This window comes from Oryctolagus cuniculus, chromosome 4 (assembly GCF_051225735.1).
Source record: "Oryctolagus cuniculus isolate XC-2025 breed Fujian yellow rabbit chromosome 4, ASM5122573v1, whole genome shotgun sequence".
In the NCBI taxonomy this organism is placed as follows: Eukaryota; Metazoa; Chordata; class Mammalia; order Lagomorpha; family Leporidae; genus Oryctolagus; species Oryctolagus cuniculus.
This window is the reverse complement of record NC_142870.1, coordinates 132,599,564-132,626,914: the sequence shown is the minus strand read 5'-3', so window position 1 is coordinate 132,626,914 and position 27,351 is coordinate 132,599,564. Positions and strand designations below refer to the sequence as shown.

The window sequence follows — 27,351 nt, the reverse complement described above, 5'->3', positions numbered from 1 at the left end:
GAAACTCAGAGTACGTTACGGGTTCTCATCTGAAAGCAGTCGCCTCTCCACCACACAGCAGCCCTGGTTCCTGAGTCTCCTGATTCACTTCACAGCCAAGCTTCTCAAACGAGTGCCTCAGTTATCACATTAGCCTCCTTCCTTCATTCATATAAGCCTATCTAGATTCCGATCATCAATTAATTCTCACAAAGTATCCAGCCTAAGGTAGAATAAAGTAGTGTACTGGTCAAATTTTATACAACTTTGCTTGAACAATAGGCTAAAAAATGAGATATTCTGTCCTTTTAATAACCTTGTAATGTAGGCAAATATCTAACTGACTGGCATGAGTGTAGATACTGAAGTAAATCAATAGAAGGTGACTGCCATCCTCCCCTTTATTAAACAGCTCACACAGTCCCTCTCCCCACTTTGGTCGTCCAGGTCTCTCCCAGCTTGAAATGACTGTAGCTCAGCTAGAGGCCCGAATCCAGACTCTCACAAACATGTGCCTTTCACTTTGTCTTCTACCAAGAGTGTTTCTTGCTAACTACATCAAAAACCAAAGTGGTAAGCTACCTATACAAATTAGTTTTATCTAATTAAGACACAATTTCTAGAAATTGGCCCAAATTAGCCACAGTTGTGGGAAAGCCACATAATTGATAGTTACCTTCCTCAAAAATATAAATATGTAAAATGATCGGTGCAGACAAGAACTATTTAAAATCTTGTTTCCAAGTACTAATTATATAGATAATTTTATCTGCATATTAATTATATTGCTACTTGGTGTCACTCAGTAACGGAAGAGGGGTTCCAAGAACAGAAACATCTGGTTGGACCCAAGCACCAGGCTGAATAAAACCACAGTAAAAGGCTGGTTTGACACCATGATGTACTCAGACACCCTTCATTAGACAGTGCATAGAAACCACTATTTAGTTTCAAACATCTGTGGGTGATATTTTTTTCAATTTTAAGAAAATTAAATTATGAATTCAGATTTTGTTTTAAAGTAGCCTACTTGTTTCATTTTTATTTACAGTTGCACAAAATCATAAAAGGCTGAGTCCACAAACAAACTCAAACAGACTGATGAACACATGTCGAAAGGAAAACACATCCATCGGCCCAAGCCTCAGGGCAGACACCATATTTATTTAGCAGTTAAAAACCCTGGTGTTGTTACTAGATTTCTTTTGCATTTCAGATATTCTAGCTTTCCTATGATCAAAAGGTAAGATTAAAAATTAAAGGTTTAATGAAAGGTAATCCAGAAGACAACATAAAAGACAATAATAGGACATAAATGCTACAATTAAATAAAATCTTACTAAGGTCCACATAAGATTATGTGAGAAATGCAAAGGAGATATACTGACTGACACACCAATAATCAACACTTCATTTTAATGTTTAATTATCTAATAATGTTCAGTCGTAACTTCATATTCCAAGTGTATACCCAGTCATATCAAAGAAATCATTACAATGTGTCACTGCATTCACTTTTCCTTCTGCTCCACACTTTCACATACTACTTGCCCAAGACCATGACATGTATGTTGGGTCTGCTACAAATGTTGAAGAGGAATCAGTGGAAAACAGAAGAGTGTAGTAGGAAAGAACATAGCATCTGAAGCAATTCTGTCTGTGTCTAGTACCATTCAACTCATGCAGTAAGAAGTTAACACTGATGAAGTTTTTAATATTTTCCCACTTCATTTACCTCACCTGCAAAATGTGGATAATAAGAGAATGCATTAGGGGCCAGCTTTGTGGCACAGTGGGTTAAGCGGCTGCCTGCTATATCAGCATGCCATACAGGTGCCGGTTCAAGTCCTGGCTGCTCCATTTCTGATCTAGCTCTCTGCTAATGCACCTGGGAAGGCAGAAGATAATGATGGCCCAAGTATAGGAGACCTTGATGGAGTTCCAGGCTCCTGCCTTTGTCCTGGCCCAACCTGGCTCTTGCAGCCACTTGGGGATTGAACCAGCAGATAGAAGATTTCTCTCTCTCTCTCTCTCTCTCTCTCTCTCTCATTCCCCCATCTCTAACACTCTGCCTTTCAAACAAATATATCTATTTGAGACTGGAATGTATTTCATAGAGGTTGGCTGAGACCATAAAGTTGCTCCTTGCACATATTCTTTATTTGTGTTAATATAGGTATGGGAAAGGCCACTTGCACATGTGCTTACATGAGTACATGCACACACATACACACATAGACACCCTCATATCAAACACACACACACACACACACACACAAATGCAACAGGGAATAATTAGAGGCTATCACCATATGGTCTCTTTTCTTACTAGCAAATGCATTACTGCCTTAAAGTTTATTATCCCACACATAGTGTGCCCTAAAGGTTGGGAAATGCATGTCAGCAAGTGCAGAGTTTGATGCGTGGCAACCCAGAGAGGGAGTCACTAGGGATAAATTGGATTGAGTGGAAATCTGAACTCATGCTTTGTGAATAGTCCTTAACCTGCTGCACTGCAATAAGAGAATCCAGACCAGTTTATCAGGCATCCTAATAGCCTTCCCCATTGCTTGTGCACACGTGCGTACACACACACACACACACACACACACACCAGAGTCTATGGCCATCATCTACACTGCCCCACAGGTCTGCATTCCTTTGTTACTCTCTAAAAGCATCCTTCAAAATGTCAAATGCCTCTTCTTTGAACCTCTTACCTGTTTCTTGACGCTGGGAGGCAGGTTCCCACAAGACTTGGTTGATTGAGCAACCTCACAAAAGCTTCTAAAGACAATACCCAGGGGTTTCACTTTTGTGATAAGGCATTCTTATAGAATGGTTGCAATTAGGGTACCAAAGTCAGAGATGGCTAAGTTCCAATCTCAACAAATGTACCTTACCGGTAGTGACAGTAACCTCCATAAAAATGGCACTTACATAACAGTGTTGACAGGACAAAATGTAAACACAGTGCTGAGCAGAATGCCTGGCATATAAGAAAGCCTCAATAAACATTAGCCACTTATTAAATCCCCAGTGATAATTATGTGTCCTTCCACCTACATTCAGGAATTCTTTTTTAAAACAAATTAAACCAATCTTGGAACACTAAAATAATATTTGAGAAAAAGTAATTTGGTTTCATCTGCTTAAGCCTTGCTGCTGGTTAGTGGAAGGGCTCATGAAAATAACATCTGGCCCTAGTTCTTAATTTCCAGCCTTAGGCTTAATTTTTAGTCCCTATCAGCAATAATCTGGCACCATTCTCATGTCCTCATGCAGCTGCATTTGTGGGAAGGTTGTATTTTAGCTCACACTATTTCTTTTTTTCTTTCTTCTTTTTTTTTTTTTTTTTTGGCTGCTGTTATCACAAGAGCTAAATTGATATGTGTAAGTCTAAAAATATTCTTAGATACAAGCTTCCTGTGACTAATTAATACCGCCTTATGTTGCAAATCAACCTCTGGGATCACAGAAATTTCTCTTTCCCTCGGTTCTTCTACTTCTATCAGTGCAGGTGGAGCAAAAGCCATATGCCCTCTTTAAAGCTAAAAGCAATTAATTATATCTGTAGCGATCCCCCAAAATATAATTACAAAAATCTCAGGCTCCATGTGAGTTTTAGTGCAATACGCCCTATCTAATCCCCAAATTGCTATCACAAATTTATTTTCTCAGAAATCCCAGATTCCTAAGTCCAAAGCTAAGCATTCAATGAGTTACATATAATGTGCATAATAATGTGTTTGCCAGTGCTGCTAATGGGAATCAATATTCATGAGCAGTACTTGGTCCCATGTGCTAAATAAACTCTAATTAGGAGATACAGCATTTGCGCTGCGCATCAGAACTCAGATCAGTCAGTCAAGCTGCAAGGGGAAACCGAGACGAGTGGAGCTCTGCACTGTCATAGTTCATTATCATAAACAACTGAAGAAATCAAAGAGCCAAACCACCACAAGGAGCCAAAGCCCAGTTTAGAAACATGTGCCATCCATAAAGTGTCTGTCCATTCTGGGACTGAACCTAACTACTACTGAGAAACAGCGGATGTGAGGCCGGCCAAGTGCTTCTCGTATGTCACCTTATTTCATCCTCACTCCAATCTTGCATGCTATATTTTGGCCCATTGTAAAAGTGAGGAAACTGAGGCTCAGCACAGCCCAAGATCATATTAAGTATTGAGAAGCAGAATTGGGATTGGAACCCAAGAATGTCTGACTACAGGACACTGTTTCCTTATTTGACAGGATACACAGCAATGGAAAGAAAGCATCGTATGGTTTTAAATAACTAGATTGAACACTGAAAAACAGACAGTACCTTCCTGCTTACAGGACTCACCGCCAACAAGATTAAAATCACGCGCAGTTCATTACCTAAAATATGGAGTCCATGGGAAATGAGATCATTCAAATAAGAAAGTTGTTCACAACTTCAAAACATCTTTTCTTTTAAATATTTTCATTGAAATATTTCCATTATATAATATCATTCTCTGTCCTGAAAACAGAGTATATTGAACGTAGTTCATCTTTGAGTGAAAAAATATTTTAAACACAAATTTTCATTCTGGGCTATAAGAGAATCACATCTTTAAGGGCTCTCGACACTTCAAAGTATCTTGGACCATTTGGACTCACATCCAGCAACCCCTGTGTTTGCTAAGTCCTACATCAAGGTGGTTTTACCTTGGTGTTATACCTTTATGTTGTTACTATTGCTGTTTTCTGTCAGCTGTCATCTACTGGATGCCTGTGTGCTTGCTTTCAGCAAGTCATCTCACCAACATCCAATGCCTCCCTTCTAAGTTAAACAAGCTCTTTGGAAATGTATCCAAAATATCAGGAACACCGCTGTTTGTGAGGGAGTTTGTAAATCTGCTTTGCTGTAACATAATATTTAACATATTAAGAAATCTAATCAGACTTTAATGCAAGCATAAATGGAATGTATGTAAATTGATCATATAAATAAATATTGCTATATTAATGTCAAAATTACATTCAACATCATACCTAGTGGAGAAAAAAATTTTTTCCTATTTAAAAAAAGCAGGAAAAAAAGAAAGCTTTCTTTTGCTACTTTTATTTTCATTGTTCAAAGAGTTAAGCCAGTGCAATAAAGCAAAGCAAAAAGGAAATAATTCCTGAAGAAAAAGGAGAAAGCAGTTATTTGCAGAAGAAATAGTCATACAGAAAGCTTTAAGAAAACTAAAAATAGAATTACTGATTCAATCTCCATCATGGTTATTGGTCTGTTTAGGTTTTATATGTCTTCATGACTGGATTTTGGTAGATTATATGTGTTCAGGAATCTATTCATTTCTTCTAGCTTTTCCAATCTGTTGGCATACAGCTCTTTGTATTAATTCCTGTTGATTATTTTTATTTCTGTAGTATCTGTTGTTACATATCCTTGTTTATCTCTGATTTTAGTGATTTGGGTCTTCTCCCTCTTTTTTTTTTTTTTTTTTTTTTGGTTAGTTGGGCCAATGGTATATAAATTTTTTTCAAAATAAATTCTATTTATTTTTTCAGCTCTTCATTTCACTGCTGTTTTGTATTCTTATTTCAATTTTGTTTATTTCTTCTCTAATTTTAATTAATTCTCTCCTCCTACTAATTGGGGTTTGGTTTGTTGTTGTTTTCCTATGTTCTTAAGATGCATTGATAGTTCATTTATTTTGTACTTTTCCAATTTCTTCAAGTAGGCACCAATTGCTATAAACTTCCCCCTTAACACTGCTTTTATTGTATCCCATATGTTTTGATATGATGTATTGTCTTCATTCATTTCCAGAAATTCCTGATTTCTCCTTTGATTTCTTCTATGACCCACTTGTTCATTCAGGAGCATTTTTTGGTCAGTCTTCATGTATTTGCATATGATCTAGAGATTCTTGAGCTGCTTATTTCCAGCTTCATCCCACGCAGTCAAAGAAGATGCATGGTATGATCTCAACTTTTTTTAATTTGCTGAGACTTGCTTTATGTCTTAGCATAGGTCTATTCTAGAGAAAGCTCCATGCACTGATGAGAAGAATGTGCATTCTGCCACTGTGGGGTGAAAAGTTGTGCAGATATCAGTTAGGTCCACTTGTTCCATAGTGTCAATTAGCTGTTGGTTCTTTGTTGATTTTTCTGTCTAGTTGATCTGTACATTGATAAAAGTGGTGTGTTGAAGTCCCCCGTTACTACTGTATTGGAATCTATGTCTCCCTTTAGATCCATTAACATTTCTCTTAAATCCCAGGAGCCTTGGCATTGGGTATGTATACATTTATTATAGTCACATCTTCCAGATAAATCGATCCCTTAATCATTACATAGTGCTCTTTATCATCACTTTAGATAATTTTTGTGTTAAAGTCTATTTTGTCTGATATTAGGATAGTTACATTTGACCCTCTTTTTTTGCTTTCTGTTAGCATGGAATATCTTTTCCCATCTTTTTACTTTCAGTCTGCATGTATCTTTGTTGGTAAGATGTGTATCTTTTAGGCAGTAAATTGATGGGCCTTGTTTTTTAATACATTCAGCCAGTTTGTATCTTTTAACTGGAGAGATTATTATGTTTTTCTTAAGTTTTATTATTTTGCCTTTTACTTGAATGACAGAGTGACACAGAAAGACACACACACACAGAGAGAGAGAGAGAGAGAGAGAGAGATCTACTATTCACTGGTTCACTCCCCAAATGTTTGCCACAGACCAAGTTGGGCCAGACCAAAGGTAGGAGCCAGGAACTCTGTCTCTTAAGTGGGTGACAGGAATCCAGGTATTTCAGTCATCACTTGCTGCCTCCCAAGATACACATCAGCAAGCCGCCGGATCAGAAGCAGAGGCTGAACTTAAAGCCAAGCACTCTAATTTGGGATGTGCACATCTCAAGTGGTGTCTCCATCATTGAGTCAAATGCCAGACCCAAGTTTTTGTTTTGTTTTGTTTTGTTTTGTTTGTTTGGACAGGCAGAGTGGACAGTGAGAGAGAGAGACAGAGAGAAAGGTCTTCCTTTGCCATTGGTTCACCCTCCAATGGCCGCCGCGGCTGGCGCACCACGCTGATCCGAGGCCAGGAGCCAGGTGCTTCTCCTGGTCTCCCATGGGGTGCAGGGCCCAAGCACTTGGGCCATCCTCCACTGCACTCCCGGGCCACAGCAGAGAGCTGGCCTGGAAGAGGGGCAACCGGGACAGAATCCGGTGCCCCGACCAGGACTAGAACCCGGTGTGCCGGTGCCGCAAGGCGGAGGATTAGCCTAGTGAGCCGCGGCGCCGGCCCAGACCCAAGTTTTACTATACTTAAGTATTAGTTCTTATGCAAGAGTTAAAAAAGAGATTAATGTAGCTAATTAGAATATTTCAAAACAGACAAAATTCCTAAAAATATTTGACTATATGATGAAAATGGCATTTTTATACATATAATTTTTCAAGATTTAATTATTTATTTGAAAGTCAGAGTTATGGGGCAGGGGGGTAGAGAAAGAGAGAGACAGAGAGAGAGAGAGAGAGAGAGAGAGAGAGAGAGAGAAATGAATGTCTTCTATCCACTCACTCACTTCCTGAATAGCTGCAATGATCAGGGCTGGGCCAGGCCAAAGCCAGAGAACTGGAAACCCCTCTGAGTTTCCCACGTGGGTGCAGAGACCCAAGCACTCAGGCCATCTTCCACTGCCTTCCTAGATGCAATAGCAGGGAGCTGGATCAGAAGTAGAGTAGCTGGGACAACCAGTGCTCACAAGGGATGCAGGCTTTGCGGGCAGGGTTTTAACCTGCTGTGCCACAAAGCAGGGTCCCACATAAATACTGAAGTCAGGTATCTTGCACTCAAACTCCACCATATATAAATCGTGTTTAATCTTTCTGAGCAATAATTTCCCCTTTTGTAAAACTGATAATATTGACAAGATTAAATAAAGTAATGTATTCAGAGCAGTATTTGATCCATATCAAACAAATCAATGTCCGAGCCAAAGCAAAAATATCAGGTCAACTCTTGAATGTCTGGTCCTGGAGCTCAGGGGAGAGACTAGACCTAGACATGCAAGTGGAGGCAACTGGCAGGTAACCATTAGAGCTGGGGGACTCTGTGCAGTGATGAGATAAGCTGATGAGGAAGAGATGAAAATGGGAAGAAGGTGGTGAGATAAACCTGACCCCAGCAGTAGCCTCCCCACGATTTTTCCTGCCTCTTATTTTACCCCTCCAAACTACCCTAGCCATTTTCTAGCTCCATAACATAGCCAAGTTGTTTAAATAATTTCTGCCTCAGTTTTGTCATCTGTAAGATCAAAATAATAATCTCACATGAAGAATAAATTTTTAATGCCCATAAAAAGGTTAAGTCAATGCCTGGCACATCATAAGTGCTGAGTATTTGATGATGAAGATTGATCATGGTCATTATCATTATTGTTGTTATTCAGGTTTCCCCCAGCTTTCTGAGTGTCAAAATAATAAAGGATGGTCATGAGAGTTGTGTATAAAGATATCTTTTGTTGCCTGTCTTGTTGCATGTGTGAATGTGTGTGTGCTTTGGAGGACAATGATGAGTATGACAGCAGCATAATACAAACCACACATTAATTTTAAATATGCTAGTTGCCACATTAAAAAGTAAAATCCCACAGGTAAAACTGATTCTATTAAACTTAACAGATCTGAAATATTATTTCAACACATAATCAACATAAAATTATTTATGAGATAGTTAATACAACTTTCATACTGCCTTCAAAATTCAATACATATTTTTTAAAGATTGATTTATTTATTTGAAAGGCACAATGAGAAAGACAGAAAGATCTGCTATCTACTGGTTCAGCCCCCAAATGGCCACAACAGGGAGTAGGAACAGGCCACAGTTGGGATCTTGGTACTCAATCCAGGTCTACCATACAGGTGGCAGGGATCCAAGTACATGAGCCATCACCTGCTGCCTCCCAAGGTACACATTATCCAGAGCTAGAATGGAGAGTAGAGCAGGACTCTAACCCAGGCACTCTGATATGGGACATGGAGCAACCAACCAGCATTTTACCCACTGGTCGAATGAATACCCCATCAGTATATATTTTACACACACAGAATCTATTTTGAGCAAGTCCCATTTTAAGTGCTCTACACCCACTTGTTGTTGTAGACTATAATATTGGACAACACAGGTCTAGATAAATTGGGAGATCAGAAGCCAGACACGTGACATGTCCGAAGGATATGGCTAGAGGAGAATAATGAAGAAACATCCAACTTGATTAAAGATAGAGGAAAAGGAAGGGAACTTTTCTGCAAATGAATGATAGCCATGCTTCTGTTCCCCATGATAAAAGAGCATTTTGTCACCTCTCTGTCAAACAGGATCCTGGTTGATGATCTACAAGAAGAGATTGAGGCTGGCGCCACAGCTCAATAGGCTAATCCTCCGCCTGTGGTGCCGGCACACCAGGTCCTAGTCCTGGTTGGGGCGCCAGATTCTGTCCCGGTTGCCCCTCTTCCAGACCAGCTCTCTGCTGTGGCCTGGGAGTGCAGTGGAGGATGGCCTAAGTCCTTGGGGCCTGCACCCACATGGGAGACCAGGAGAAGCACCTGACTCCTGGCTTCAGATCAGCACGGTGTGCCAGCCACAGCGGCCATTGGAGGGTGAACAAATGGAAAAGGAAGACCTTTCTCTCTGTCTCTCTCTCTCTCTCACTGTCCACTCTGCCGGTCAAAAATAAATAAATAAATAAATAAATAAATAAATAAATAAATAAACGAGATTGAGAAACAGTTTGATGTTAAAGAAGATATCCCAGGTAGACACAGCCATGCAAAATATAATGACTGGGACAAGGTAGATTATAAAATGCTTCTACTGTAAAGAAAATGTGACCTCAACATTTGTTTTCATTTGGTTTAACTTCTCAAAACTGGTTTTGCTCTTAAGATTGAGGCGTGGACTGAAAAAATGATGTATAAGCATCCAGAAATGGTCTTTCACATCAAAATTGGATCTACTGTTGAAGACAACCCACTATATGTTTTTTTTTTTTTTTTTTTTTGACAGGCAGAGTGGACAGTGAGAGAGAGAGAGACAGAGAGAAAGGTCTTCCTTTTGCCGTTGGTTCACCCTCCAATGGCCGCCGCGGCCAGCGCGATGTGGCCGGCGCACCGCGCTGATCCGATGGCAGGAGCCAGGAGCCAGGTGCTTTTCCTGGTCTCCCATGGGGTGCAGGGCCCAAGCACCTGGGCCATCCTCCACTGCACTCCCGGGCCACAGCAGAGGGCTGGCCTGGAAGAGGGGCAACCGGGACAGAATCCGGCACCCCGACCGGGACTAGAACCCGGTGTGCCGGCGCCGCTAGGCGGAGGATTAGCCTAGTGAGCCGCGGCGCCGGCCCACTATATGTTCTTAAGGTAAAAATAGTTCCAAAACCACTGGTTCTTATTACTTTTTTTAAAAAAAAATGAGTTTAAAAGTTAATTTGAGTCACTACTGAGTTAATATTAAGAAAACAAAGACCTCTAGACATTTCAGCAATAAAATAGAAGTGATAGGTGGTTTTCAGTGGAATCAAGAAAATGTCTGAATAAAATGTCAGAGATTGCACAGCGGAGAAACCCATACAGATATGTCATCCCACAGCTTTCTTACAAGAGTTCGTGATGTCTTTTGTGTATAAAACAGTGAGACCCCAGGACAGTACAGTTTAAATCTTATGTTGAAGGGCAATTCCCTCTGTAATGAGCTGACAATGGCCATTCAGCTGCTACTGGATTTTTGTACATTCAAAGAAATAGCTCCTGAAGCATTCCCTCAGTAACAGGAAGCCCATCCTTACCCTGAATCCCGATCCATTCATCGTCTCCAATCCCCAAAATAAATCCAAACTCTCTTTAAAATGACATTCCTTCAAATATCCAACACCATTCTTCCTCCCCACTCCAAACACAATCTAAGGCCTGCTGCACTCCGGGATGAGCATCTCCAATTTATGAAACCAGAAAAGCAAAAGGAAATGATAGAAGGTATCTTATAATCTATTTCTCATAAGATGTCAGCAATAAGAGAAACGATAGATTATGATATTTTTAAACTCTAAAAGTAGCTCTGACCATAAGAAAAATTCGAAAAATATTCAATATAATAGATTATGAATTATGTGTAGACATTTAAGGACATATACCACGGTCCTCTCAGAAAAGTATGCATATACATTCTACAATAGACAGGGAAAGCACTGTTTTGAGAATATGAATGAGTTATTGGATGACATGAGATCAATGTGTGCGTTCATGCAAAATATCTTAAGTTTATTTTTAAATAGATTGGGAAAAAAGATGAAAGAAGAAAGGCTATTTTTATGGATTGTGGCATTCATGCACGAGAATGGGTCTCCCCAGCCTTCTGCCAGTGGTTTGCTTACCAGGTAAGTGAATCAGAACAGGAACACTCACAGTCTCATTTGACTGTCAAGTCTCAAGTACTACAAGTGGCAACACTCCCTTCCAAACGAGTGCAGCCTCACCTAACTAGAAGACCCACATTTGACGCTGTCAGGGAATAAATGCTCTGGATTTTCCTCCTATTGCTCCTCCTAGAATTCCAGCTGAGAGTTGATGAGCCTAAAACTTTCTCAGCTTTAACATGAAATTTCCCCTTATAATTAAGCATGGGAAATCTAAAACTACCTTTATATTACAATCTGCAAATTTCACCTTTTCTCAATGAGCTTAAAACATAGACCTTTAGTTCTGGTTTGGATGTGTCACTGGCCCCACATGTACTTGGTATTTTCATACTTAAAATTCCTTTCCAAGTTCAAAATAACTCATTTTTTACATTAAAACTAGAGTAACTGTGTGTTATTCTCACTCTACCAATGATGTATTGATTCCTACTATCTTTTCTAAAAAATGATTTATTTATTTATTTACTTGAAAGTTTGAGTTACACAGAGAGAGCAGGAGAGGCAAAGAGATAAAGAGACGTATTCCATCCACCGGTTCACTCCCCAAATGGCCGCAACAGCTGGAGCTACGCCGATCCAAAGTCAGGAGCCAGGAGCTTCCTCCAGGTCTGCCACGCAGGTGCAGGGGCCCAAGCACTTTGGCCTTCCTCTACTGCTTTCCCAGGCCATCAGCAGGGAGCTGGATAGGAAATGAAGCAGCCAGGACCCGAACAAGTGTCCATATTGGATGCCAGGAGTGCAGGCAGCGGTTTTACCTGCTACACTACAGAGCCAGCCCCCCTACTATCTTTTACTTTTGTTCTTCTGCCAACTTCTGCATGCATGACAAGGTTTTCTAGGCATGGATACTTTCACCAGAGAAGAACCTGCCCAGAGAATTGACTTGTTCCTGCAATTGTTGTAGCTCCCTTTATTCAACCCATAAAGGAACATATATGTGTGCCATAAATAAGTACAAATATTTCATGTTGACTAAGAATAAATATAAAATTATAGGACTACAAGAAAATCTCTTAGCAGGCAGGCCTCATGGCACAGCAGGTTAAGACACCATGTGAGATACCCACAGCCCCTTGAGAGTGTCTGAGGTTCCAATCTCATCTCCACTTCCAGTCCAACCTCCTGCAAATGTGAACTCTAGGAGATAGCAGATGATGGCTCAAGCACTTAGGTACCTGCCACCCATGTGTGAGACCCCAGTGGACTTCCTGACTCCTGGCTTCAGCCTGGCCCAGCCCTTTATGATGTGGTTAACTGGGGAGTAAACCAGCAGATGGGAGATACTTTCTCTCTCTCTCTCTCTCTCCCTCTTTCTCTCTTTTTCTCTCCCTTCCTCTCTCCCTCTCTCTGTCTCTCTCTCTCTCTACCCCATTCAAAATAAATTAAAAGAAATAATTTATTTATAAAAAAGAATGGTCATTGCAACTAATGTGACTGGTCTGACAACTGCTTCTCTTTTTCTTCTTTAATATATATATGGGTTGTTTATTTTTGCATCATTAAAGGACAATACATTTGAAATCATCTGACCCTGGGCCAATGACTCAAGGAAGGGTAGTTATTACAATTATAACCACAGCTTTCCACACAGTAGCTGATTTTCACACAAGAGCCTAATTTTTTCCTACTCCCACAGGCAACCAAAAGTTATGGAAAAATAAAATTATGACCAAACTCTTGGATCAAATGAATTTTTATGTTCTTCCAGTGTTCAATGTTGATGGATATATTTGGTCACGGACACAGGTATTACTTAGTACTCTCTTGTTTGCATTTAAATGATATATTATTTATTGGTTTTAATACACATTGATTGTTAAGCATTTAGTTTTTATTAATATAAAGAGAAGAGATTTCATGTAGTTCACAGATAAAATTCTAAGAATACAGTGATATTTCTCTCCATCCCTCCACCTTTCCCTTCTCTTCCTTCCTTCCTTTCTTTTTCTCTTTGGCATTTATTTTAAGGTTGGGTAACTATTTAGTTCTTCTGCTTTCCCAGGCCATAGCAGAGAGCTGGATTGGAAGTGGAGCAGCCAGGTCTCAAACTGGTGCCCATATGGGATGCTGGCACTGCAAGGCGGCAGCTTTACCCGCTACACCACAGAACTGGCCCCCTGCCTCCACTTCTGACCCATCTTCATGTTAATGCCTAGGAAGGCAGCAGATGATGGTCCAAGTACTAGGGTTCCTGTCACCCATGTAGGAGACTCAGATGGAGTTCCTGGCACCTAGTTTCAGCCTGGCTCTGCCTGGTTTTTGCAGGCATTTTGGGAAATAAACCAGCAGACGGAAGATCTCTGCCTTTCAAATAAATTAATTTTTAAAAGGCGGGGGAGGAGTCACTTAAAGACATTATGAATACATTGATTTCAAATGAGAAATTGTTATATTCCATAAGTTAAGGATGGAATTGAGATGAGCTGTTGTATAGAAAAGATTTAAAAAAAAAAATCTGTCTTTTCACCAGATGTTTTACTGCCCTCCTGTTGCTAAATAAAATTAATCTGAACTTCCAGGCAGATAATATCATATCAAGCTCTCTTCCAAAAATTTCATTGAACAGTAATAATTTTATTTGTATTATATCTGAACCTATAAATGCTGAAAATTTTAATAAAATTATAATTAAATATGGGTGATTTCAGAACACTATTGATTATTTTCTAAAATAAAGACCTAATCAGTGGTTTTTAAAGCTAAATGAATTATGTCATCAACACCTAGGAATATTAATATTAAAAACTGTGTTTCTGAAAAAGCACAAATTATAAGAAAATATTTTTTCTTTATAATAAATGCCTCAAATTAACTAGACAGATTTTAAATAAAGCTTTAGATACCTGCAGAGAGAATCTGAGATGATCAAATTGAAAAAAAATGCAAACTGATTTTGTATTAACACTTCTATCACTCAATCTGGCAGTACCGCATGTGGAGAAAAAATCATTCCAAGACCCGAAATTCCAACTGCATCGGCACTGACCTCAATCGGAATTTTAATGTCTCATGGAATGGTGAGTAGCAGACTTCTTCTTCTGGAAAACTGAGCATTAAGACACCAAACTTAAGTAAACCACCAACTTGTTTCAATAAAAGTAGGTATTCCTTGAGTATTAATTTTCACATGATGGAAGATAATCATCACTGCTACTGAGAAACCTTTACTGTTTCACTGCAGGAGGATGTGTGAGGGACAGAGCTGCTTATCCGGCCATCTGTTAAACAATAAATCTAGCTCGTTAAAAATCAGGCACGATCCAGATGCACAAAAATTCAGATAATCTGAAGAGATCCTCTTCCTGGTCTGACAAAGACTGAGAAACCAGTGCCCTGTTGTGGCACAGAGGGCTAATTCACTGCTTGCAATGCCAGCATCCCGTATCATAGTGCCATTTTTTTTTTTATATTTGACAGGCAGAGTTGTAGACAGTGAGAGAGAGACAAAGAGAAAGGTCTTCCTTCCATTGGTTCACTCCCCAAATGGCCGCCATGGCTGACACTGCACCGATCCGAAGCCAGGAGCCAGGTGCTTTTTCCTGGTCTCCCTTGTGGCTGCAGGAGCCCAAGCACTTGGCCCATCCTCCACTGCCCTCCAGGACCACAGTAGAGAGCTGGACTGGAAGAGAGGCAACCGGGACTAGAACCTGGTGCCCATGTGGGATGCTGGCACCGCAGGCAGAAGATTAACCAAGTGAGCCATGTTGCCAGCCCCCACTGTGCCATTTTGAGTCCTGGCCACTACACTTCCAAAGCAGCTCCCTGCTGATGTGCCCGGGGAAACAGAAGATGGTGGTGCAAGTATTTGAACCCCTACCATCCATGTGAGAGACCTGGATGGAGTTCTAAGCTTCTGACTCTGTTGGGGCCATTTGGGAAGTAAACCAGTGGATGGAAGATTTTTCTCTCTTCCTCTCACTCTCTCTGTCAGTCTGCCTTTCAAATAGTAAATCGATCTTTAAAAAAAAACAAGATTGAGAAATTAGTGGTTAAAACCAACATACAGGTCATTTATCAAGAGTTTAGCAAACAGAAACATCTGAGGCAAAGCAAATGAAAAGCCTTAATGAAATGCTCTGCCAAGCAGAGGTCTGATACCTTAGATGGTGTTCTAGGTCCTGATGACTTTGAACTCATCATGACCTATTTCAAAGAGAAATTACCACTGCCCCCCTTCATATCATTTGGTTGTAAGTAATGTCTTAGTTTTTACCTCCATTCTTCCATAATGAATATGACAATAACTGCAGACAAGCTTCCTGATGAAACAGACTGAATAAACTTGGGCTCAAAGATTAGTTCCCAGAGAATGAGAGCTGCAGTTGAGTTGGAACTAGGTCTATCTGGTCCAAGCCCTGAGTTGCCCCCAACATATCAACTCCTGAGCCCTAGGAAAGCAAGGGAAATGAACAAAGCTAAGAACATTCCCAGGAGTTAAGTCTGTTGCAATCTGGCATGTGTGTACAGAGTTGGTGCTCAGTGACGAGGACAAGAGAGACATGGAGGCAGCCCTGTAAGCATGAGAGGTCAGTGTTTAGAATGATTATGGAATCCACGTTAGAAGAGGCAGAGCCTATACTATATGGAGCAGACTGTGATCTCATCCACCATATCTTCTGCAGCTTTCCCTGACACCAGTAACCGTGTCTGAATTTCTATTGGGGCCCTGCGCCAGAGTCTGAGAAAGAGACAAAAGCTGTCGCTGACTTCATTCAAAGCCACCTGAAGTCTATCAAGGCTTCTAGCACCTTCCACTCCTGTTCCCAGATGCTATTGTTTCCCTATGGGTTTACATCACAATTGCCACCCAACTATGAAGATTTGGTATGTACAAAAAATCTGAGTTCATACGTTAACACCATGGTTGCCTTTCTGTCTGTTCTTCATTAACAACTTGGGTTCTGTTGAAAAAATTTCAGATTTTAATGCCAAAGAAAATAACTAATGAAGTTTGCCTTGGAGTTAAAATCATGATCTTCAGACTAATTTTTCACTTAATAAAAATATATCAATAATAAAATCTTTCAATGTGATTCCAAGAAAAATTCAGTAGGAAGAAATGTCTAGGTCTCTCTCTCTCTCATTGTCTCTTGATCTCTCTCTGTGTCTCTATTTCTCAAATACATTTTTATGTAAACAAAAGTTCTTGTATATTATGAAAAACTATGCTATAATTTCAATTTTTACACCAAAATAAATTTAATTCCATTTTTCTATAATTTTTGAAGTACTCTCATATAGATAACAAAGAAAATAAACAAGCAAATGTGACCTGAGTCACTTATTATCCAAACTACCTGAGATTTGACCCCATGAGTTTGATTAATTTATGCAAATTAAGCAATGCAATTTCAGGCTACTCTGGAAAATGATATTATGGATAAAAATGTGTAGATATACAACAAATCACTTTGAGTAAAATGAGAGTTCTGACAAAGCAATTAAATTGACTTTAAAATTTTATTTCTTGGTTATAAACTTTAAAAACATCTTCACCTGAAAAACAATTATGTTAGTGACAATATTCCTGTAGTTCATTCCAACAATCAGTTCTCATGGCACACAATATTAATATACATCAAACGTCAAGAAATACTGCTCTGAAATAGAAACCCCAATTTAACAGATTTATTTTAAAGAGCATCAACTACCTTTCTTCGCTTGGCACGCTGAGGTCAGATGGGGAGAAAGTCCTGCACCAATATAGACCTATTGAAGACAATGGAATGGAGATCACAGAACAAACTGGAGAAATTTACTTGGGAAGAGACAAAAACTGAAACCTGTCTCCAGAAAAATATCTGAGAGGATATTCTTTCTTTCAAAAGAAAGGAGCAGAGGAGAATAAAAACATAAAATGAGCTGTGGCACTACTGTACTTGTACATAATTGATTTTTCATTAAGAAGAATTTTTATAATGACAACATATCTTGTTGAAAATGTTCCTCATTTAACTGTTCATTTTATTTTGATCCTCAAATGCCAAATAATCAGTAACATTTACTTTTTTTAAACCCACTATGTTATGCCACATGGTGGTATTGGCTATAATGCTCACACCACTGATGATGCAAGTATTTACATGGTGTTCTATTGTTCTGCTCCAACTTTCCTTGCTCTCTAGGTCAAGGTTGCCAAGATTGGCACTGACGCTCTGTCAACTCGATATGAAACCCACTACATCTACGGCCCAACAGCATCAGTAATTTGTGAGTTTTTCCTGTTATTTACAGTGTTCTTTTCTCTGGTTCTTTTTTATCAATAATTTTTATTACCACATTTGTGAATTAGGATTAAAATTTAAAATCGTTAATTTAAATGCCACCTTTCATGGGAAATTCTGAATTCTATGTGAATCCAGTGGCTATATTCTGTCTTTTTCTTGGGATAAGACTTCCCTAGGAACAAATTATACTGATGTTTTACAGGGTTATAATGTCAACAGAAATTATTAAATAAAGACAAATTCACAGAATAATTAACCTATTTCCTATCCCCTACCACCACCTCTATCAATGTTTATACTTACAGAAACTAACAAGACCTTATTGACACTCTACATCTCTTTTAAAAAACCATTTAGCTTTCATTGGCCTCTATTCCTTGCCATTGCCCTTATGCAAGTGCAGTCTTTTCCTTAGACATTCAGATCCAGCCACTTTGGTCATATGGAAACCAGTTTCTCTTACATATCCCGTTCCATTGTGCTCAACTGAAATCCACATGGTGGACTAAGAAAAAGTGTCACAAGGTTCTAGTTCTGTTGCTTTTGATTTATATTATTAGTACCACTTCCTATTCTTCACTATTTTTAGATTTTCATTTTCTGTGTTTCTGAGCTATTGACTTAGATTTCTTGGCCTTGATTTTCTTGTCTCTTATTCTGCACCCCAGAAATCAACAGGCTTTTTCTGTACAGGATCACGTAGTAAACCATTTTGGCTTTGCTGAAGGCATCAGCTTCTATTGCAGCTACTCAACTGGGGCATTGTGGCTCAAGAGCAGCCACAGGCAGTAAGTTAACCAATAGGCATAGTTGTGTGCCAATAAAACCTCATTCACAAAAATAGGAAACTAGCCATGATTTGAACAGGCTGAGCAATATGCGCAACTGTTTGTTGTTTTGTTTTGTTCTTACAACTTAGGCACTGTGCTTAGCCCTTGATTTTAATATTCTCAATTAATCCTCATAAAGACCTTATGAAGTAGGCAGCACTATTTCCCAGTTACTAGTAATTGCTAAAGCTGGGACTTAATTCCAGGTTTTAACAAAACCAACGTCTATGATCTTCACCACTGTGAACCTTATTCCCCCATTTGATTTTTGCAGCTACCATTGCTTTTCTATTTTCAAGCAATAATTATAACAACAAAAATGCATTAGTTTTCACCAAAAAACATTCATTCAGACCTTGGGAAATGAGATCATTTCTGTTTTTATGGCAAACACCCACCAGCCTTAGTTTGGGATTACTTTAGTAAAAATTACCTTTTTCCATACCAAGTCTAAGCTTCAATTCCTAATACCAAACATTATCTATAATCTATAAACATTCTATAATCTATAAACATTCTCTATAATTTGCTTATGAAATCTTACCTTTGTAACAAAACCTAAGTCTTCTAAAGTAACAACAACGCTTCAGATCTCTCAACCGCACAACCTAAAGCACAATTCAAGGCATGGACAAACAGCAGAAATCATTCCCATAAAATTATTCAATAAAAATGAAGGCTTGGCTTACTCAAAAGCAGTGAACATGATGAGTTGAAACTCCAACAGAACTGGCCTTGATTTAGCCTCTTGGCACCAATGATAGCCAACCTTGTTAGCATAAAGACTGCTTTTTATCTTGTAAACATTTCACAGATAACCCCACCACCAACAAACACACATTCATACTTCCATGACGCTTTTACAATCTGTGGATTAAAAAAGTAAATATGTGCTTATGGATTCCTTGCAATAACTCTGCATGGCCACAGCTTAGCAACACCTCCTTAACCCAAGCTAGAAGTCCAAATGTGAAACAAAAACTACATCGTCAGTAATTTTTATGGAATTTTAAAAAGTCAGAGTTATCCAAAACAATTTTGACAGCCTATTTATTGAAGGCTTCTTTGGTAAAATTGGAAAAATGACTAAAAACAAAACAAAAAGACAAGTCCCATTCCAAGCAAACATGTACCAACCATCACCTAGAAACCAGTCACTGTTACAGTGCTAAAGCAAAAGTGTACTGACACAGATGATCTCCAGCATCCAAATAGATTTTGCTATAATGTAGCCATTCAGGGATTCATTACACACACAGGTGGATGACAAGATTTCAAAACTGATGAGATACACCCAACTACATGTGTGTGTTTGTGTCAAAAGTGCACAAAGCAAAGAAAAAGGGAACAGACTAGAATAGCAGTTTAAAATGTCAGCCTACTTAGGAGATACTGAGAAATACCCAGGGCCATTTAAAGCACCCAGACAATCATGTAAGAGCAACTAAACTGAGTGGGAAGAGCACAGAGATATTCTCAGAGACAAAGAACAAAGAGTTCCCAACAGGAACAAACTTTGCAAAAGGCAATTACAGTGTCAAAGAATACTTTAAAAAGTTCACGGGTGCTGGCATTGTGGTACAACTGGTTAAGCTGCTGCCTACTACAATGGCATCCCATATGACTGCCTTTTCAAAAACAGGATGCTCCACTTCTGATCCAGCTCCCTGCTAATGTGCCTGAGAAGACAGTGGAGAATGACCCAAGTACTTGGGCCTTTGCACCCATGTGGGAGACCCAGATGGAGCTCCTGGCTCCTGGCTTCAGCCTGGCCCAAGCTGGCTGTTGCAGCTAGTTGAGGGAGTGAACCAGCAGACAGAAGACCTCTTTCTCTCTGTCTCTCTCTCTCTGTCTCTCTCTCTCTCTCCCTCCCTCCCTCCCTTCCTCTTTTTGAAGTATCCTTGTATGTGTATGGGGGGGGGGGCATAGTGGATGTGTGAGTGTGTACATGCAAAATGTAAGGCAGCTATAGCTATGCAGGACATTGTATCACAATCCCTTACTGAACAAGAATTCATGGGACATCTATGTAATAGCTCAACATTCTCAGTTTCAGAGATGAGAAAAGTCAAGACACAATAGCTGCTCTCATGGAAGTTAAATTCTGTTTGCAGGAGCAGACAGCAAAAGATGCCATAGCTCCAATGCCATCTTGCGCGACCTTCAAAATGGAAGGATAGGGTCAAGAGGGGTTACTACTCTGTGTAACTGTGTACCATTGTTTTTACATGTGCTTGTTGTATTATAGCAAAATGTCCTTTTAAAAGATTGAGATTAGGAAGGAATTTCCTGTTTTATACAGGGCTGTAGCAGCTTGATAAATGTTTGAAATTTCTAGGAGTGACTGCTTTAATACTATATTTGATTGAATGTTAATCAAACATTCATGAGAAGCAGAGGGGAGCAAAGTGGTTAACTTGGTAAGAATACAAAACAAATGTACTCCCATGACTAAAATTTAATCATTCTAATATCCTGTCACTTAACAAGCCCCCAGATTTGGAGGAAAGCATCCAGCATTTGCCAGTTTTTCTCTTTCTGTGCTTTGATGAAGATAGAAGAAAAAGGATGAAGGAACACTTTTTTAAACTCAGATCATGGAGGGATCTCTGACCTTCAGAATACAATAAATATAAGTTTGTGATTTAAAACTAGGAAACAAACATATCAGGTAAGTTACGTAATAGATCTTGAAACCTGGGGAAATAGCAGCTGACATAATCTATAGTCTAAAGTCCAACTTCCTATTAGAATGATGGAAGAATGATGATCAGGCCCTACCCAAGATTCTTATTTCACCAGGTAGGTGGAGCCCAGGCACTCTCACTTTAAAGTAGCCAGAGTGAGGAGTTGTCATTTAGCTTAGTGGTCAAGATGTCCAGATCCCACATCAGAGTGCCTGGGTTCAATTCCCGGTTCTGGCTCTGACTCCATCTTCCTGACGTTGCAGACCCTGGGAGGCAGATGTGATGATTTGGGCCCCTGCCACCTGAGTGGGAAACCTGGATTGAGTTCCAGGCCCCTGGCTTTGGCCTGGCCCAGCCTCCCTTGTTGCAGACATTTTGGGGTGAACCAGTAGATGAAAAATCTCTCTCTCTCTCTCTTTCAAACAAAATAAAAGCATATCATTAAAAATCTTTTCCATTATCAGCCCACAAGAGACAATGATTCTCAGTGCGTGCACAGCAATTTCACCTATGATGCCTCTGCCAATAACTTCAAACTTCATTTGCCCAAACCCCTGAGTGATTGATGCTAATACATTCTTTAGTCGTCCTTGCTGTTTCTTTTCCCTATCAGAACCCTCTCTGGGTTCTTTTTCCTGTTAATGTCATTTTTTTCAAGCACCTAGATTGAAAGTTTATTTTTGTTTTTATCAAATTCTTTGACATCCCTCTCCCACTGTTTCTTAGATGGAACCCTTCATTTCTACTCCCAATGTGGTGATTCTTCCCCGTTCTTTCATTTTATAATACTTCCTGAGGGTAGTGTTGTGGCACAGCAGGTGAAGCCACTATTTGTGGCAATAGCTTTCTGTACCAGAGTGTTGGTTCAAGTTACAGCTGCTCTTATTTCCAATTCCACTTATTGCTAATATACTTGGGAAGGCAGCAGAACATGACTCTAGTACTTAGAGCCCTGCCACCCATGAAAGAGACTAGCAGAGAGTTCCTGGGTCCCTGATTCAGCCTGACCCAAACCTGGCTGTTGTCACCATCTGGGGGTAAACCAGCAAATGGAAGATCTGTTTCTGTCTTTCATTCTGCCTTCCAAATAAATAAATAAATATAAATTTTTTAAAAATATTTCTGAATTGATATACTCCTTCCAATCCATATTAATCACCCTAAAGTGCTGAAGTGTCTTTAGTGCCTTCCAGACAAAATCTCAACTCCTAGTCTGATTTAAAAAGTTGGCCAAGGGGCTAGCACTGTGGCATAATGGGTAAAATCAATGCCTTTCGTGCCAGCATCCCATATGGGTGCCAGTTCAAATCCTGGCTGCTCCACTCTTGATCCAGCTCTCCGCTATGGCCTGGGAAAGCAGAAGAAGATGGCCCAAGTCCTTGGGCCCCTGCACCTATCTGGGAAATCCAGAATAAACTTCTGCCTTTGGTTCAGCCAGCTGTGGACATTGCAGCCATTTGGGGAGTGAACCAGTGGATGGAAGACCTTTCTCTCTCTCTCTCTCTCTCTCTCTCTCTCTCTCTTTGTAACTCTGCCATTCGAATAAATAAATAACTCTTAAAAAAAATACAGAGGTTGGCCAGGCTCTCCCCACAAATTCTCACTTGGTCTCTTTGCTCCAACCCAGATAGAACTCACTGGTCCCTAAAACAGCCTCCATGCTTTCCCGTCTTTGTAGCTCTCTATACAGAATGATTTTTCCATCTCCACCTGGGAAAATACTCCCTTTCCTTAAGGCTGTCCTCAAAATCCACCTCAATCATGGGGAGAGTATTGGAGCAGGAACCAGGTGTGAAATGTCATCGCCTCACCAAGCATAATTTTCTTTGCTTTAAATCTTCAGAAACTTTTGTTATCTTTCCTATGGCACTTAACATATTCTGCTCTGTCTCTGTTGGTTTGCACTTTGGCTTCTCTCTCCTCAACTGTAAATTCTGGGAGACACTTCTAGGATCTTCATCTCTGTGCCCTGCACCACTCACCTTCCTCAGTGCCAAGTTAAGTGAACTGAGCAAAGTAAAGGTTTAGGAGATATTTGTTGAATAGTTTAAGAGCCAACCCTGCCTCTTTCCACCAAAATTTTCTTTCTTTCCTTCCTGCTTTCTCTTTTTCTTTTCATCATGGCTGTGAAATCTTTCAAACATAAAATATTTATGCCAGTTAAGCTCCTTACTTGTTCCAAAACACAAATGATTTTATATACCAAAAAAACTTTTCTACTACATGAAGCAAAATACATATATATGCATTTATAGTATGTGTACTCATTTACATAGTAAATCATCTCTAGATGTGTGTTTATATTTCCAATTCTTGACTAAATAATATTATCTTTAGCAAAATTTCAAAAAATGTAACATGGAAATTTAGATTTGGGGTTTAAATATTTCCTTAAAATAAACTGATGTCAGCTTTCTTGGTTATTTAACCATGACATCATTTTACCCTACCAACATGAATAGCAAGTGATTTAAATGACTACAAATGTTTTAATTTTGTATAGTCTGTACAACTTTTCTTAGTGATTTTCAACCACCAGTGACTCCCCCCTGCTTAGTTTCCTCCGCTGCTGGCCCTTGCTCAGAGCACCTTTGTGTGGAACATGTGCCCAATAAACCCAACTTGAAGTGATTTAACAAAAATGTAGTTTTTCAAATGCAGCACAAGTTTAAAATGGATGATGGGTTCCACAATCACAATGATGTTTTATTATATACGCTATTCCATCAGATCACTACTCTCATTCAATTCTGCAATTAACTGTGTCCATAATTATTTTTTGGCTAACTTTATCCCAGTGATTTCTGTTTCAGGGAAAACATTAGCAATTGTCTCTAATTAAATATTTACTGCTTCTGTTTTGCAGACCCAGCATCAGGCATTTCTCTAGACTGGGCTTACAACCTGGGCATCAAGCATACATTTTCCTTTGAGCTCCGAGACAGAGGCAAATTCAATTTTCTCCTTCCAGAATCTCAGCTGAAGTCAACCTGTAAAGAGACCATGCTAGCTGTCAAATTCATTGCTAAGTATACTCTCAAGCACTTAGAGAATTGCCCTCACTTTGGATGAGCCAAGTCATCCCTTGTTTGTGCCTTTTACCAGAAGGTCACCAATCACCACTAGATAGAGCTTCCACACCAGTGTAACAGAGCATCTCTAGCTCTCTTGTGTTCTGTGTGATTTCTTTTGGCTTTCATGTGTTCTCAGTAGCACCTAAGCACAGTAGCTTTAACTGATAACTTTTAACTGCCCTTCTTTGCTCCAAGTGAACTTTGAACACAGAAGAAAGTATTATTTTCATTATTTTGAAAGATATGGTTTTTCCAGAAACTGAGTTTCTCCAAAATCATATTTCATCCGAATCCTGTTTCTCTAGAAACAGATTTTCACCACAAAGCTTCATCACTACAGGTGCTAATATAATAACAAATAAAGTGCTTTCCTGCACTTAAAAAATGCATATATCCAATTATGTGTCAATTAAAAATAGAATACATAAGTAAAAGCACATCTTCTGCTTTCAATAAACTATATTCTCTGCATTTAATCTATTAGTGTTAATAAAATGAATGCCTCTCATTCAGTCTGTTAATGAGAAAGAATAGCTCCAATTTTCAAAAGTATAATTTGCCTATATATTTTTTCTGATAGAAGCAGATATTGTCTATATGTTCAAAACAACAAAAGGATTGCCTAGCAGTAAATTAAATGATTTATATAGAGCTGAGTCTCAGCGCATAAACAACCAATCCAGTTCTCATCAACAGAATGTACACTAGATTCAAAATGGTTCCATTTAACCGGCTGTCATCAAAGGAAGCCACCTGCCAAAACATCTCTTGGGAGTTACAGCCATCACAGGATACCAGTCAGCTGTATCACCTGTCTTCCTAATGAACAGGAAGGAAGGCTGGAAATGCATTACAGGTGGAGGAGAGCAAGCCATGTTGGCCAAAGGCAACTTTGTTACCTTTATGTGATCCATAATCCTACTTTTTAGGATGGCATTTCAAAACTCTCATCCCCAACATCAATCCCTCCATGTTTGATTAACTAACAACAGTGGTGCAGTCTACATTCCACAAATCTGGAACACAGATGCCCATCACAAGGCTGACCAAAACTTGAAAGACAAGTAGAAGGTTCCTTGACTTCCCAAAAAAATTTACTCTCAGAATACTCTGGGTATAATCTTTGAGAATTCTGAAAGGGCTTTGAAACTGTCAGCAAATAATCGGGACACCGGGCCAGCTCTCTGGCCCAGCAGGTTAAGCTGCCATCTGCAACACCAGCATCCCATTTGTGCTCCTGCTCGAGTCCTGGCTGCTCCACTTCCCATCCAGCTCCCTGCTAATGCGCCTGGGAAAGCAGCGGAAGATGGCCCAAGTGCTTGGACCTCTGCACCCACATGGGAGACCCAGAAGAAATTCCTGGCTCTGGGATTCAGCTTGGCCCAGCCCTAGCCTTTGCGTCCATTTGGGGAATGAACCAGAAGATGGAAGATTTCCCTCTGCCTCTCCCTCTTTGTAATTTCGATTTCAAATAAATGAGTCTTTAAAAAGAAATAACCTGGGACGTTCTTCATTAATTCTTTAAGGACTGGTAAAAGAAATGATGCCTTCCAATCTACAAGGTGACGGTGTCTCTGATAGTCATGAGGTAGGTAAAAGTTTTCCACGAAAAATGGTGTGGGGGAAATAAAACTGCTTTACAGGTGGAGAAGGGAAGAGTGGCAGAGCCAAGCAAAGGCAGGAATTGGGCTGCTAGCGGGCATCTGGGCCAAGGTGCAGGTGAATCCTGCGAGGATCAGAGCCAGCAGATGGTGGGCAAGAGCAGCGAGACGCTGCAGCACACTGACTACAGCACGAGGTGCCTCCCGCAGAATTGCCACATCTTCATTGGCACATTTAAGGCGTTTGACAAGCAACTGAATTTGATCCTCCGTGACTGTGTGATTTCAGGAAGATCGAGCCAAAGAGCTCCTAAGGAGCAGACAGGGGAGAGAAGCCAGTCCTAGGTCTGGTGCTGCTGCCAGGGGAGAACCTGGTCTCCATGACAGCAGAGGGACCTCCTCCCACAGATACTGGCTTTGGCCAAGCACCACTTGCTGGAGCTGCTGCTGGCCCAGGGATTGGCAGGGCTGCTGGCAGAGGAATCCCAGCCAGTGTTCCCAGGCCTCAGGCTCCCACAGGACTTGCTGACCCAGTCTGTGGAGCTGGTGGGCCACCCCAACAGGTGAGGACCCCTCAAGGAAGAGGCACTGTTGCAGCCGCTGCAGTTGCAGCCACAGCCAGTATTGCAGGAATCCCTACCCCGGTACCCGACCTGGCTGTGCGGGTCCTCCCCCACTTATGGGCCAAGGGGCACCTCATCCAGGCATGATGGGCCCACCTCCTAGAATGAGGCCTTCTATGGGTTCTCCAATGGGAACTCCGCTGGACGAGGAACTCCAATGTGCATACCCCCTCCAGGAATGGGAGGGCCCCCTCCCTTGGGAATGCACCCACCCAGGCTCTAGACTCATCCCCGCCTTCCTCAGCTGCGGGTTTCCTGTAAGGCTGTACCGAGTCACTTTATTTCCTTGTGGCCTATGAAACTAGCCTATAATGAATTCTTAAGAGAATATCATGCCGGCGCCGCAGCTCACTAGGCTAATCCTCCGCCTGCGGCGCCAGCACACCAGGTTCTAGTCCCGGTTGCCCCTCTTCCAGGCCAGCTCTCTGCTGTGGCCAGGGAGTGCAGTGGAGGATGGCCCAAGTTCTTGGGCCCTGCACCCCATGGGAGACCAGGAGAAACACCTGGCTCCTGCCTTCCGATCAGTGCAGTGCGCCGGTTGCAGCGTGCCAGCCGCGGTGGCCATTGGAGGGTGAACCAACAGCAAAGGAAGACCTTTCTTTCTGTCTCTCTCTCACTGTCCACTCTGCCTGTCCAAAAAAAAAAAAAAAAAAAAAGAGAGAGAGAGAGAGAATATCATTTAAAAAAATAAAAAAGAAAGAAAAGTGTTAGAGGGGCCGGTGCTGTGGCACAGCAGGTTAACGCCATGGCCTGAAGTTTGGCAACCTACATGGGCGCTGGTTGGAGACCCGGCTGCTCCACTTCTGATCCAGCTCTCTGCTAGGGCCTGGGAAAGCAGTAGAAGATGGCCCAAGTCCTTAGGCCCCTGCACCTGAG

At 40.5% G+C, this 27,351-nt stretch overlaps 1 protein-coding gene and 1 pseudogene across 1 annotated transcript in view; both read left to right on the top strand.

Annotated features, from left to right (window-relative positions):
• CPA3 (carboxypeptidase A3) overlaps positions 1 to 24,377 on the top strand; it is a 28,771-nt gene extending 4,394 nt beyond the window's left edge. The window contains 10 exon segments of the mRNA XM_070072681.2: positions 9,341 to 9,374; positions 9,747 to 9,815; positions 9,909 to 10,001; positions 11,290 to 11,391; positions 13,070 to 13,085; positions 13,088 to 13,179; positions 14,360 to 14,454; positions 16,056 to 16,257; positions 17,559 to 17,643; positions 24,044 to 24,377. Of these exon segments, the coding sequence (XP_069928782.1) occupies positions 9,341 to 9,374; positions 9,747 to 9,815; positions 9,909 to 10,001; positions 11,290 to 11,391; positions 13,070 to 13,085; positions 13,088 to 13,179; positions 14,360 to 14,454; positions 16,056 to 16,257; positions 17,559 to 17,643; positions 24,044 to 24,249 (994 nt within the window). The 3' untranslated portion in view covers positions 24,250 to 24,377.
• Positions 24,378 to 25,999: 1,622 nt separating this feature from the next.
• LOC108177888 (small nuclear ribonucleoprotein-associated protein B pseudogene) lies at positions 26,000 to 26,698 on the top strand (annotated as a pseudogene).
• The last annotated feature ends 653 nt before the right edge of the window (positions 26,699 to 27,351 follow it).